Source organism: Mustela lutreola, chromosome X (genome assembly GCF_030435805.1).
Source record: "Mustela lutreola isolate mMusLut2 chromosome X, mMusLut2.pri, whole genome shotgun sequence".
Lineage (NCBI taxonomy): Eukaryota > Metazoa > Chordata > Mammalia > Carnivora > Mustelidae > Mustela > Mustela lutreola.
This window is the reverse complement of record NC_081308.1, coordinates 47,444,311-47,457,997: the sequence shown is the minus strand read 5'-3', so window position 1 is coordinate 47,457,997 and position 13,687 is coordinate 47,444,311. Positions and strand designations below refer to the sequence as shown.

Sequence of the window (13,687 nt, the reverse complement as noted above, 5' to 3'; positions counted from 1 at the left end):
AACAGAAATTCACAAATTCTCCCTTTAGAAAGCTGGCTCCTCTGAGGGTACAACCCCAGTGAGTTAAATCCTGTAAAACCTAAAGTCCAGACAGTGGCCAGGAAGACCTTCTGTGATTTTTCAACCACTGATCTGAGAATTGGATTTGGGATTGGGCTTGCTCAAGATCATATGCCTAACAAGGGGCAGAGTCTGGCCAAGAAACCAAGTTTTCTTACTCCAGGCTAGGTCATAGGAAGGTAAGGTGAGGGTGGAAGTAGGTGGGTTGTGAGGTGATCTGACCTCTTATTTCTTAAAACCTCCTTTATAGGCCATCAACTCCACCCTCCTGAAGCACGAACAGACGCTGGAGACCTTCAAACTGTTGAACTCAACAAACAGGGAAGATGAAGACACACCCCCTAATTCTCCAGTAAGAGTCCTCACCCTCTCCCCCTGCACTGGGACCCCTTCCAGGCTTCCAAGTCCCCACTTGACCTTGAAATGATCCTTGCCCCTTCCCGGAGAGTGAACACCAGAGAGGCAGAGTGCAGGACCTCAGAAGAACAGTCTTCTTTTGGTATGGCCACAGAGGAATCATGGGGGAAACTGAGGCCCAGAAAGTAAAAATGACTTGTCGTCAGTAGTATGGTAAGGTAAGGTCAGAGCAAGGATTCAAAGGCAGATCTTCTGAATGTATCTGCTGCTTCCCACTGATGATCCAAGCCTTCAGGCAGAGGGCAGGGGCTAGCTGGACTGGGCTGGGGAGTAGCTATCTCTGACCTGGGACCTGGCCCTCTCTCCAGAACGTGGATCTTGGGAAGCGGGCACCTACACCCATCCGAGAGAAGGAAGTCACCATGTGCATGCGCTGCCAGGAGCCCTTCAATTCCATCACCAAACGCAGGCACCACTGCAAGGCCTGCGGGCATGTGAGTTTTGGCAGGCAGGGGCAGAGATAGGGAGGGGACAGGCTGGCAGCCCAAAGGCCCACTTCTGAGTGGGTTACCTTCTAAGTAACCTCTAAGTGGGGGAGGCCATGAGTCCACTGTGGGAGTTGGTACACTGAAGGGAAAGACCTGCAGGAACCAGGCTGTTTTTGCCCACTTGCCACCCCAGGTGGTTTGTGGGAAGTGCTCCGAGTTCCGGGCCCGCCTCATCTATGACAACAACCGCTCCAACCGTGTGTGCACGGACTGCTACGTGGCCTTGCATGGGGTGCCTGGGAGCAGCCCGGTCTGCAGCCAGCATACACCCCAGCGTCGGAGGTCTATCCTGGAGGTAAGAGCCAGGTTCCCGACTAACAGTCCCACGCCATGACTGACACACGCGTGGGCATCTCTGAAATGCTAGGGTGCTATGTGCTTCCACTGAGCAAGTGACCCAGGCTTGGAGTGAGTAAAATGAATGCAAGAGTGAATGAAAGACGAATTTTTATTTAAGTGCTTTAGCCATTTAATCCTCACAGTAAGTAATCTATCCATGCTATTTCTATCCCTGGGTTACAAATGAGGGAACTGAGGCTCAGGGAGTTATTTGCCCAAATTACACAGCCAGCAAATGGCAGAGCTAGTACGTTTTTTCAATAAACAAATTATCTTTTCTTATTACAAAATAGGATATGTGCACTGGGGAAAATTAGACAATATAAACAAAAATAATAAAAACACCATATTCCTTCCACCCACTAGATTACCACTAATAATAATTGTGCTGTAGCATGCCATACATACATTTTTGGTTTTGTTTTTAACCAAACTGAGGTATTCATTTCACTTAACATTTAAAGAATGCTTACTCTGGGGGTGCCTGGGTAGCTCAGATGGTTAAGCGGCTGACTCTATTTCAGCTCAGGTTATGATCTCAGGGTCCTGAGATGGAGCCCTCGGGTGAGTTCCTCACTCGGGGGGGGGGGGGGGAGTTTGCTTGAGGATTTACTCTCTCCCTCTGCCCCTAATTCCTGCTCACGTGCACGTGTGAGCGCTCTCTCTCTCTCTCTCAAAAATAAATAAATCTTTTTTAAAAAAGAATGCTTACTCCGTGCCAGGCACTCTTCTGAGCATTTTGCATACATTAACTCATTTAATCCTTACAACAGACCTATATGTTCTCCTTCCAAGTCAATACATTTTCATCTCAAGCTGGGATTCTAAGCCAAACTGCCTTACACAGCTACCCAATCCTCTTCACAATGCTAGGGTTGCCTCTTGCTAAATCCAAGGCATGAATGTTATGATGAAATACAACGAACAGGGGGAGGTATAAAGGCATAAGTGACTTGAGGAATAAATCAACTGATGGAACAATGCCTGCCTGGCATCTAGGTGCTCCTGCTGAAACACCCCTCCCACCAACTCTTAGGAGGCAAGCAGCCACTGCAGTGCAGCAGACAAGCCTGGCTTTCAGCCTCAATCCTAACCCACAGGGGGTGGGGGTACTGGACAAATCCTTCCCACCATCTGAGCTTCAGCTTTATCAATCCCTATGCTGAGGGCATGTCAAAGCCAAGAGTAGCCAGGCCAGGCCTTCTATCAACACTGATGTCCCCTATGTCTCTGGCCACAGAAACAGGCCTCAGTGGCTGCGGAGAACAGCGTCATCTGCAGCTTCCTACACTACATGGAGAAAGGTGGCAAAGGATGGCACAAGGCATGGTTCGTGGTCCCTGAGAATGAACCCTTGGTGCTGTACATCTATGGAGCCCCTCAGGTGTGCATCCCATTCTTTCAGGGCCTTTCAGCCACCTGGCAAAACCAGGCTGCTCCTCTTCTCTTTCAGTCCTTGACCTCTCCTTGGCCTTGGGAGATTGGGTAAGGCTAAGGGGAAATCAGAACCCCTACCCCTTATGAGACAAAGACCAGCTAGAGACAAGGAGTGACTGTGGGCCAACATGTGTAGGGAAAAGCAGGGTGAGATAGTGGAGCTAGTTTCGTGGAGGTTAGGCACTGCTAGGTCCAGTTTGGAGCGGGGAAGAACAAGTGAATGGAGGCAACAGCTGAAACAAAGGCCTGCAAATATTATTTGTTATATGCTAAAGAGACTAGCCCAACTGGTTTTGGTTGTGGGAGGAAATGGGTATTTGAACTAGCCTGCATGCCTCAGTTGACATTTTTCAGTTGCTATCAATGGAGCCATGGACATTTCCGGAGGAGGGAAAGGAAAAGAAGGGTTCAGCTGATGCAAAACTAGTGAGAAGTCCAGCCTCGAGGTGACCCTCAGCTCTGTCCTGTTCCCTAGGATGTGAAAGCCCAGCGCAGCTTGCCCCTCATTGGCTTTGAGGTGGGGCCTCCTGAGGCAGGAGAGCGGCCTGACAGAAGGCACGTCTTCAAGATCACCCAGAGCCACCTGAGCTGGTACTTCAGCCCCGAGACAGAGGAGCTGCAGCGGCGATGGATGGCAGTGCTCGGTCGGGCAGGCCGTGGGGACACGTTCTGCCCAGGACCCACACTGTCTGAGGACAGGGAGATGGAGGAGGCACCAGTGGCAGCTTCAGGAGCCATTGCTGAACCCTCCGAAGCCCCCCAGACCCAAGACAAGACCTAGAGGGTTTGGGAGGAACTGGGGCCCGCTGCTCCACACTCTAGCTGCCCATGTCCAATTGGGGGCCCCAGTCCCCTCCCTCCCAGCTCAGTCAATACTTGAACTCCCATCACGGGCACTTTCAATCCCCAGTGCTGGGTCTTGGGTTTTTTAATTCATCTTTTCACAAAACCTGGGCTTTAAAAAAAAATTCCTACAGTGATGTTAATTTTTTTTAAATCCCTGTCCCCAGGAAGGGTGGGAGCTGTTGCTAGACCCCCTTGAATTAGGCTGTTTTGTCCTCCATCCCTTCAACATCCTACAGATCCTGCCTCCACCCAATCCCCCCCCCCAAACTGGAGGCAGATTTGGATTCAAGTGCCAGTTATGCCACTGACCCCATGGCCCTGGCCCACCCCTGCTCCCCCCAGCCAGTGTATACACACATTACGTGGGGTGGTGACCAGACCCCTCCTGCCTCTTCCATGGCTTATAGCTTCTACCCGGCCCCAAGGCTACCCAGTATTTTATCGTCCAGACCCATGGCAGGGCCACAGGGCAGGACAGGGGAATGGGGGGGAGACAATGGATACTCTTTGTTTTGTTTTTTAAAGAAAAATACAGTTTATTTCGGGCTTATGGAAACTTTCAGAGTGCTGCTGTGTTCCATTTATCCACCTCTTTGTTCACAGTAACAGGCTGCTAGGGTGGGCCCAAAAACTGCTCCCTTACTGAGCTCTGAAGCCCAGCTCCTAAAAGGCTGATTCTAAGGCTCTTCATGGGTCAAGTCACAGATTAAATAATAAGGTACTATTTACTGAGGTTTTAAGCCTCATCCCTGGATTTGGGTAAGTATATGGAAAGAGGCTGGGGGAAAAAGAAAACAAAGCCCATGTCCCCCAAGCTCACCACCTAGGCAAACTCTTAGACTTCCTGAAGGAATCCAGGGCTAGAGGCTAAGCTGCAGAAAGGGAGTGTTCCTGGGAGGTTCCAATTTCTGGGCAGGGGTACAGAGCTGCTTTGTGTGTGTATGGGCAGGGGAAAAAGAAGAAGAGGTACCACAGCTATTTTCATTCACATATTCAACTTATCTTGCTTCTAGTTTGCAAGTTCATCTCAACATTCCTGACCCAGCAGGGCTACTGGTTCTCCTGCTGGTCCTCTCCCTTTACAGATCCACCTGACCACTGTCAACCAGTGTTTAGCTTCTCCAGTCATGCCCTCACCTGCTCAACCCTCCCTCTTCATACTAACCACACCTGAGAGGCAATGTACTATGAAATCAGGCCCATCATGCAGACAGTAACTTAAGACCCAAGGGAGTGTGGTGAACCAGGTCACACTACCTCGAGAGCAAGGACCCTAGGGTTCTTCTTCCCCTGGAGGAAACTGAACAGGGGAACAGGAAGAGGGTGGAGATGGGGGAACCAGTCCAAGAGTCCACAACCCTCCCCAAAACCCCTATAGACAAGGCTCAAAACAACTAGCAAGCAAGGACCCAAACCATTTCCAGCCCCACTCATTTCTTTCTCCGGACAATGGTCCAGCCATCCTCCACTATATCCTCTTCTTTAATAGTCTGGGAGTCTGGACCAGAGGATTCAGGCTGGGGGCAAACCCCATCTGTAGCTGCCCCATCATTCGTAGCTGTAACCTGGAGGAGAAATACAGTAAAAAGCTAAATTCAACACCTCCTGGCTATGGCCACTGGAGACCCAGGCTCTCTTCCCAGCTTTGCCAGGACTGGCTGTGTGACCTTAGGAAAGTTCCCTGCCCTCTCTGGATAATATATCCCCCCACCCCATCACTTCCCTATGAAACTAGCTGATTTCCCAGAAAATTGAAGATATCTGCATCTCCCCACCCAAGGGGCACCCCCTTTCACCTCCATTTCCTCCACGCTGTCCGCATCATCTTCATCCGTTTCTCCGGCTGTTGTAACTGCAGTGGCTCTGATGCTGTACTTTCTTTGGGTAATGTGAGAGGCCATCTCCTTCAGAGCAGCCCCATCACCCCTCTGGAAGTGGTAGAACATGGTCTGTAGCTGCTGGCTCACCTACCAAGAAAACATTCAACTAGCTTGGATTTTTTGGAGAACCTACAATACAACCCGCATGTGTCTGCAGCGAGAGTAGGGAAGGGTTTGGAATTTTCCAGAAGAGAATGGGGCTCTTTCTTCCCCAAGGAATTCACTACTGAAGGAATCAGGAATCAGGAATCAGGAATCTGTTCACTACAGAAGGACCCAGGTAAGAGCCTAAAGTATGGAAGGAGAGCTTCCTAGCAAAGGAAGGCACTAGAACTCGGTTTGAAAGACAGAAGAGGTAAAAGGGAAGGCAATCCCAGCAGGGCTTGATGGGGAAAATGTTAACCAGAACAGGGGTGGAAATGTACCTGGCCTGACCTGCCTTTGGGATGGAGGTGAAGAATGGACCCAGTTGAGAATGTTGTATGGAGAGAAATGAAAAAGAAGAGGCAGAGTTTGGAAAGACCTGGGAAGACTAGACTTTTTCCTTTAGGCAAAAGGGAGTCACAGAAGGTTCTTGCACAGGACTCAAGAAAAGAATGGTTAGACCCAAGGTCTTGGCCTAAAAACAAACAGACAGGGAGAAGAAAGACTGCAGGCAGAGAAATGGGAGTTAGTCCACAATATGCTCACCTGGGGCAGACTTCCATCTTCCACAACCGTATCAAATTCGTTCGTCATGAGCTCCCCGAGGAAGTCCTCCACCTCATCTAGCTCCAAGTCAGCTAATAGGAAAGCAAAGACCAGCCACCTGAATCACTCAGGCCCACTACTATTCAATACCTACTTGGTGGGTCCACATCTGATTGGTGGGTAAAGGCCGCAACAGTGAGCCTTTTATTCACTGAAGTGCTCTGTACTACAGGTTTTTATGTGATTCTTAAAAACCAAACAAACAAACACTAAACATAAATACCTAATTTCCAATCTCCTTCATCCTACCAATCCCTCTTATTCCCAAAGCATCCCAACCACACTCAACCTCTTTCATCTGACCTATTTTAACTGGCCTCTTCTCTGTGACCTTGAACAAGTTACTTATCTCTGTGTCTGTTTTCTCATCTACAAAATGGGGCTAAGGGCAGCCTTCTTGAAGGTCTGTTATGAGGAGTCCCCTAAATAATGCCTAGCATAGGAGAGACCCATAATCCATGTTAATTTGCATCACTCAAGGGCTGAAGTTTCTGAAATGTAGAAACCCTTCATGACTGCAGCTCCACTGAACGGGATAGATAAGAAAAAATGGACGTTAAGTACTTCCAATGATGAAATCATCATAGCCTTGACATCAACATCCTATTGTGTGATTCTGGCTAATCTCCACCATCTAGGCTTCAGTTACCTTCTGGGCCCCTGCTCTACTTTTTCTGAATTAGAGAATTACTCAAGTCGGTCCCTTCCCTCTGGGAGAGCTCGTTAACTCCCTTGACTTTCCCTAGCACTCTCATCTAATATCCCCCAAAGCCGTCTCCAACACAAACTACACTCTACCAATTTCACAGATGCCTCAGGCCCTCCACATCCAAAGCCAAACTTATCATCTTACCACTTCAAACCTACTTCTTGTCCTTCAGGGTTCCTCTATTCCATGTAAGGCACCTAATCCACCCAGTGACTCAAACCCAAAACCTGCCTCCTTTTTCCTCTCTCTTCATGACCAAACCATCTCCAAGGCCCCAATCCATTGCTATTGCCACTGCCCTAGTTCAGGCCTCATCATTTTCTACACAGAAATAACCTTCTCATCAGTCTTTCCCTCTCCAGTCCATGCTCCATACCGATTATTTTCCGAACTTTCTAGTAACAAATCTCATCCTATTACTCACCTTAGAAAGGGCCCATGAACTTTCATCACCTACAGCAGTGTTTCATATCCTGCTTTTCAGGAATAGCTGTCCTGCTGGTTTTTAAAGAAAGCTATCCATAGAAAGCTAATGAGAAACAAAGGAAAACAGGCTTCTTTTTTGTGATTCTTATCGTTAGCCAAGCTTTTATTATTATTATGTTAATGTTACTGTGACTCCTAAGGAGGAGCTGCAGAAAAGTTCTTACATAATTTGACTGGAGAAGCTTTTTCTTCACTGAACATCTAACAGAACTATTATTCCATAGCCTGCATTTTGGCAAACGCTGGCCTAACAGACAAACCAAAGGCATGTAACATCTTCCACGTCTTAACCTCTTCCCAGGGCCTCCCCACCCCCCAGATTCATTCTCAACCACTCCTACCTACACTCACAAGCGCGCACACACACCCTTACTCCAATACTGAGCTCCCTGCCACTTTCCAAATATAACACATAATCTTCTCATACCACAGAACTTATTTGTGTGTTGCTCTGTCTCCCCCACCTAGTTAACTCCTTTTCATCCCTTAAGACTCAAGCCAATCACTATCTCCCTGAACAATCTCCAAAGGAAGCCTCCTCCTCAGTCTCAGGCTACCCAAGCACCCTGAGCTCATCCTTATTAGAACATCACCCCGACTGTAAATGCCTACTTACATAAATGGATCCACTACTAGATGCAAACTTCCTTGTGATAACTCTACCTAATGTCATCTACAAGACCAAAAGAAAAAAACCTGAATAAAGAATTTTGCAAAAATCTTACTACGCAAAAGACCCTCTGCAGGGTCCCTTATTCTTACATGACCTTAAAGACACATCAAAGGTGTAGATCTTTGCTGTCCAAATAACCAAAAGTCATTACTGAGCACTAAAAATATGGATAGACCAAATGGAGAAGGTGCTAAAAGTGTAAAATACCCACCAGAATTTGAAAACTTAATACTAAAAAGGGATGTAAAATATCTCATGAGTTATCTTTTATACGGATTACCTGTTGAGATATTTTAGATATACTGACTTCAGTAACATTAATTTCATCCGCTTCTTTTTACTTTGTTGAAGCGGCTGCTAGAAAATTTTAAATGACATGATGTGAGTTGCATTGTATTTTTACTGGACAGTGCTGAGGTGGATACTTTAATATCTATTTTAGGCATTAAGAAACAGAGTCTCAGATAAAACAACTTGTCCAGAGTGATACCGCAGGTCAATGACACAGCCTCTAAGGCATCAGAACTCAAGATTCTGACTCCTAAAGCCTGTATTCATTCCACCCCGACCTTAGTTAAGATACCATCCCACAACTGTTCAACAGGAAGTGCGCGCTCTACAGGACCCGCCTCCTTCTCCCCACGCCCGCAAAAACAGGTCGCAGCGCCTCACGTTCACTCACCATTGCGGAAAAAGTACTCTTCTACTGCACCCCCCAGCCACTCGGCCTTCTCTTGGCTGTGCACGCCCCCGAAGCCATTCTCCACAGCGATCTGCGAACACAGGCCAGAGCCCACCACGTCAGCCTGGAAGCTGGCCTGAGGTGGTGTAGGGTTGGCTGCTTAAGCCGCCCAGTGGCGCCTCAGGCGCGTTGTCCAGCCAACTCTTGTTCTGCCCCAGACACTAACCTTTATCCTAGCCGTGGCCCTACTCACCTGCAAGGCCGGCCAGGCTTCCAGCGCCGCACGGACGCCAGCCCCAAAGAGCGCCCGCGAATCTTCCCCAACTCCGGCCATCATCCGTCCTCTGGCTACGCGACGCCCAGGAGGCCCAATTGCTGCGCAGCCACAGCCCAGGCCAAATGAGCCGAAAGCCGAGCCTGAGAACGCCGATGCGCCTTTCCGCGGACCTGGCAGCAAGACTAGAGCAATAGAAAAGTCTATCAGAGCAATGAATGACATCACCGCAGTTAACTCCTATGTAATAAACCAAAGGAAGCCAGGAGTGGAGGTCGGGCGGGGCCATGGGTTATTGAAAGGTGTGGGGAACTTAATACGGATTCCAGGGCGCCTGGGTGGCTCAGTGGGTTAAGCTGCTGCCTTTGGCTCAGGTCAAGATCTCAGGGTCCTGGGACCGAGGCCCGTCGGGCTCTCTGCTCAGCAGGGAGCCTGCTTCCCTCTCTCTCTCTCTGCCTGCCTCTCCATCTACTTGTGATTTCTCTCTGTCAAATAAATAAATAAAAAATCTTAAAAAAAAAAAAAAAAGATACGGATTCCAGGCCTTGGGGCAGAGAAATCAACCTCAGGGAGCATAGCCTTAAAATTTGCATTAAAAAAAAAGTAACATCTAAAACACTGCACCCAACAGCAACAACAGAATATACATTTTTCTGAGGTGCACATGGAACATTCTCCATGACAAACCATATGATAAGTTGTAAAGCAGGCCTCAATGGATTTAAAGGAGTTGAAATCACACAAAATTTGAAATTGAAATTAAAAAAATAAATTAAAAAATAACAAAGTTGTGAAATTCACTAATATGTGGAAATTAACACCTTTCTAAATAAAAAATGAGTCAATGAAAAAATCATGAAGGAAACTGGGAAACAAACTGAAATGAATGAAAATGAAAGCACAGCACACCAATATTTAAGCTAAAACAATGCTTAAAATTAATTTTAGAGCAACTGGGTGGCTCAGCGGGTTAAGCCTCTGCCTTCCACTCAGGTCATGGTCTCAGGGACCTGAGATGGAGCCCCACATCCCCTGGCTTCTGCTCAACAGGGAGACTGCTTCCCCCTCCCACCACCCCTGCCTGCCTCTCTGCCTACTTGTGAGCTCTGTCAAATAAATAAATAAAATCTTTTTTAAAATGAGTTTTATAGCTATAAGCACCTATATTAAAAAAGAAGAAAGATGTCAAATCCATAACCTAACCTTTCACCTTAGGAAACTGGAAAAAGAAGAACAAAGTAATCCAAAAGCAAGCAGAAGGAAGGAAATAATAAAGACAGAACAGAAAATACCTGGAATAGAAAACAAAAGCAATAGAGAAAATCATGAAACAAAAGTTGATTATTTGAAAAGATCAACAAAATTGACAAATTTTTAGCTAGGTTGACTAAGTAAAAAAGAAGACTCAAATTACTGAAATCAGGAATGAAAGAGGTGACATCACTACCAACTAGCCAAAAAAGACTACATATCATATAATACCATTTAATATGAAATGTACAGGGGTGCCTGGGTGACTCAGCTGTTAAGCATCTGCCTTGGCTCAGGTCATGATCCCAGGGTCCTGGGATTGAGCTCAGCATTGGGCTCCCTGCTCCGTGCGGAGCCTGCTTCTCCCACTCCTCCTGCTTGTTTCTGCTCTCGCTATCTCTCTCTCTGTCAAATAAGTAAAAAAAAAAAGTAGTATGAAATGTACAGAATAGGCAAATCTACAGAAATAGAGAATAGGTTAATGGTTGCCCAGGCTTTGGGGAGGGGGGAATTGGGGTTTCTTTGGGGGGAGATGAAGATGTTCTAAAATTAGATGTGTGATGGTTGCTGTTGGGGCTGAGTTGTGTGCCATCCCTTCCATTCATATGTTGAAGTGCTAAGACCCAATACCTCAAAATGTGACTATATTTGGAAACAGCGCCTCTAAAGAGGTAAATAAGGTAAAACAAGGCCCTAGCGGTACACGCTAATCCAATACAATTGGTTTCATTGTAAGAAAAAGATATTAGGGCATAGAGAGAGACATAAGATGCACAGAGAAATGGCTATGTACGCAGAAGGTAAATATCTGCAAGCCAAAGAGAAAGGCCTCAGAAGAAACCAAACCTGCTGACAACTTGATCTTGAAGTTCTAGAATTTCGAGAAAATAAATTTTTGTTGTCAAAGCCACCAGTCTGGTATTTCATTATGGTAGCCCTAGAAAACTAATACAGTTGCACAATCCCGTAAATATACTAAAAACCATTGAATTTTATACTTTAAATGGGTGAAATTTATGGCATATAAATAATATCTCAATAAAGCTGTTCTTAGAAAAATAGCATAGGTGATTCCCTCTCACAGAAAGGATTGCAAACTTTGGACTAGACCATGTTAACAAACAATACTGTCACTTCTGTGCCTGGGCCCCGGCTGAATATTGCTATATCATGCATAGGGTTTGATCAAATGCTTAAGGAATTTACAGTCCATCATGCAAGACTGGCCAAGGACCCTAGAGAATTATCAGTGCTCTGGATTAATCTAAGTGTTAAATGACCTGAAGCAGATAGAATTCTGCAAACTCTCTTTAAGAGAAATGGTACAAATTAGGTATGAAGGTATTGCTTCAGATTTATAAAAGAAATCACAAATGTTACAAATTACAAAACTTTTTAAAAACTGACAAATACCATAAACATTCTCAAACTCCCCAAAATAAAATATTTTTATCAATTGTTTGACTCGTCTCCCCACTAATTTTTCTTTTGGTTACAAGCTCCTTGATACCCTCCTCTAAATAAATATGACAATTACTTTACAACATTTTCTAGAAAGACTACAAAGAATTCAATTGAATTCAATGTCATTCAGTTGATAAAAATTTTTATTGGTAGTTTAGAAAAGTGTCGACTTCACAATTTATTATTAGTGAGGTAAATTTTAAGATTGCTGTCAAATTTGGGGAAACCTTTCTTTTTTTTTTTTACATGTGAGCTATAAAATTTCAAGGTATTTTAACTGTTCTTGTGCAATGACAAATTGTAAATGCTCTTCAAATTGACTGCGCTCAATAATCAGGGACTTGGAAGTGGCATGTGTAAGTATGGGGTGCTGAGGCTTAGCTTTATTGTTCTATAATAAATCCATCTCTGTGCAATGTTAGAGAAGGGAGCACAGGGGCTCATGAGAATCCAGCAGAGGGAGCCCCTAACCCAGCCTGGGGGCTTGTGGCAGGCTCTCAGAGATGACGCTTGAGCTGATTCTTAAAAGTTTGAGCGGAATTTTGCCAAGTGGCAAAAACCCCATCCTCTGGTTCAATTAATTTGCTACAGGGGCTCACAGAACTCAGAGAAACATTTTACTTACTAGATCATCAGTTTAGGGTTGCCTGGCTGGCTCAGTCAGAAGAGCATGTGACTCTTGATCTTGGGGTCCTGAGTTGGAGCGCCACATTGGGTGTAGATAGATAGATAAACAAATTGAAGTTTAGATTATTGGTTTATTACCAAAGGATATAACTCAGGAACAGCTAGATGGAAGAGATGCGTAGTGCAAGGTGTGTGGAAGGAGCAAGGAGCTTTCATGCTCTCTCTGAATCTCCCTGTGATCATTAACCCAGAAGCTCTCTGACAGGGTTTTTATGGAGGCTTCATTACACAGGCATGATTGATTGAATCTTTGGACATTAGTGATTTGTTGGTGGTCGTTTAGTCTTTATTTCATAATCATAAACTTCACCCTACAATCCAGCTAGACTTAGAGTAAGGAAAATATAGAACCCACAGAACTGCAACAAAAGCACAAAGATTATAGGATATTTCAAGCAGCTGGAGGTGAAGGGGTGCTCTCTAAGCTACAGAAGGAAGTATCTGGCAGTTGAGAGAAAACACAAGTCAAAATTTATTAGATTTGTCCACAGTCAGCAATGGTGATCTTCTTGCTGGTTTTGCCATTCATGGTCCCAAAGTACTCAATGGCTTCCACAAGATTCACACCTTCTTTCACCTTTTCAAAGACCATATGCTTGCCATCCAACCATTCAGTGTTGGCAGTGCAGATGAAAAACTGGCAACTCTTCATGTTGGGTCCAACATTTGCCACGGACAAGATGCCAGGACCTGTGTGCTACAGGATAAAACTCTCATCATCAAATTTCTCCCCATAGATGGACTTGCCACCGGTGCCATTATTGCATGTGAAGTCACCACCCTGGCACAGAAATCCCAGAATAATCCTGTGAAATCAGGAACCTCTATAACCAAATCCTTTCTCCCCAGTACTCAGAGCATGAAAGTTTTCTGCTGTCTTTGGAACTTTGCCTGCAAACAGCTCCAATCAGTTAAAATAGATTTATGAATCAGATGAGTAGTCACTTCTCGGCTTCCATCCCTTACCTCAAAGGAGATGTGACCCAAGGGCTCACCACCCACAGCAATGTGCATGGTGGGGTTGACCATGACTGGTGACATGGGAAGTTCCAGGGCAGTGGTGCCTGCAATGCCATTGGTAATTGAATTCAACCTCCAGCCCCTCCCCGCTCCCAGGAGGTTGAGGGGTGAAACTGAAACTTCCAAACTTATAATCACAGGGTGGCTCTACAGGCAACATAGCCATAAATACCTTTTACCATTCTCATCACTTAGGAAATTACAAAGATTTTAGGAGCTCTGTG

The 13,687-nt window shown here is 45.8% G+C and overlaps 2 protein-coding genes and 1 pseudogene across 2 annotated transcripts in view; 1 reads left to right on the top strand and 2 right to left on the bottom strand.

Moving 5' to 3' along the window:
* FGD1 (FYVE, RhoGEF and PH domain containing 1) overlaps positions 1 to 4,143 on the top strand; it is a 40,955-nt gene extending 36,812 nt beyond the window's left edge. Inside the window, exons 14-18 of the mRNA XM_059158334.1 lie at positions 311 to 412; positions 786 to 911; positions 1,099 to 1,260; positions 2,545 to 2,688; positions 3,217 to 4,143. Of these exons, the coding sequence (XP_059014317.1) occupies positions 311 to 412; positions 786 to 911; positions 1,099 to 1,260; positions 2,545 to 2,688; positions 3,217 to 3,522 (840 nt within the window). The 3' untranslated portion in view covers positions 3,523 to 4,143. The remainder of the gene's footprint in view (positions 1 to 310; positions 413 to 785; positions 912 to 1,098; positions 1,261 to 2,544; positions 2,689 to 3,216) is intronic.
* On the bottom strand, positions 1,396 to 9,170 carry TSR2 (TSR2 ribosome maturation factor). Its single transcript, XM_059158343.1, has 5 exons — positions 9,021 to 9,170; positions 8,768 to 8,858; positions 6,158 to 6,249; positions 5,384 to 5,554; positions 1,396 to 5,152 (listed from the first exon to the last, which is right to left on the bottom strand). The coding sequence occupies exons 1-5, from the start codon at positions 9,102 to 9,104 to the stop codon at positions 5,018 to 5,020; spliced, it is 573 nt and encodes a 190-aa protein (XP_059014326.1). The 5' UTR covers positions 9,105 to 9,170; the 3' UTR covers positions 1,396 to 5,017.
* Positions 9,171 to 12,918: 3,748 nt separating this feature from the next.
* LOC131821555 (peptidyl-prolyl cis-trans isomerase A-like) lies at positions 12,919 to 13,472 on the bottom strand (annotated as a pseudogene).
* Between the last annotated feature and the right edge of the window lie 215 nt (positions 13,473 to 13,687).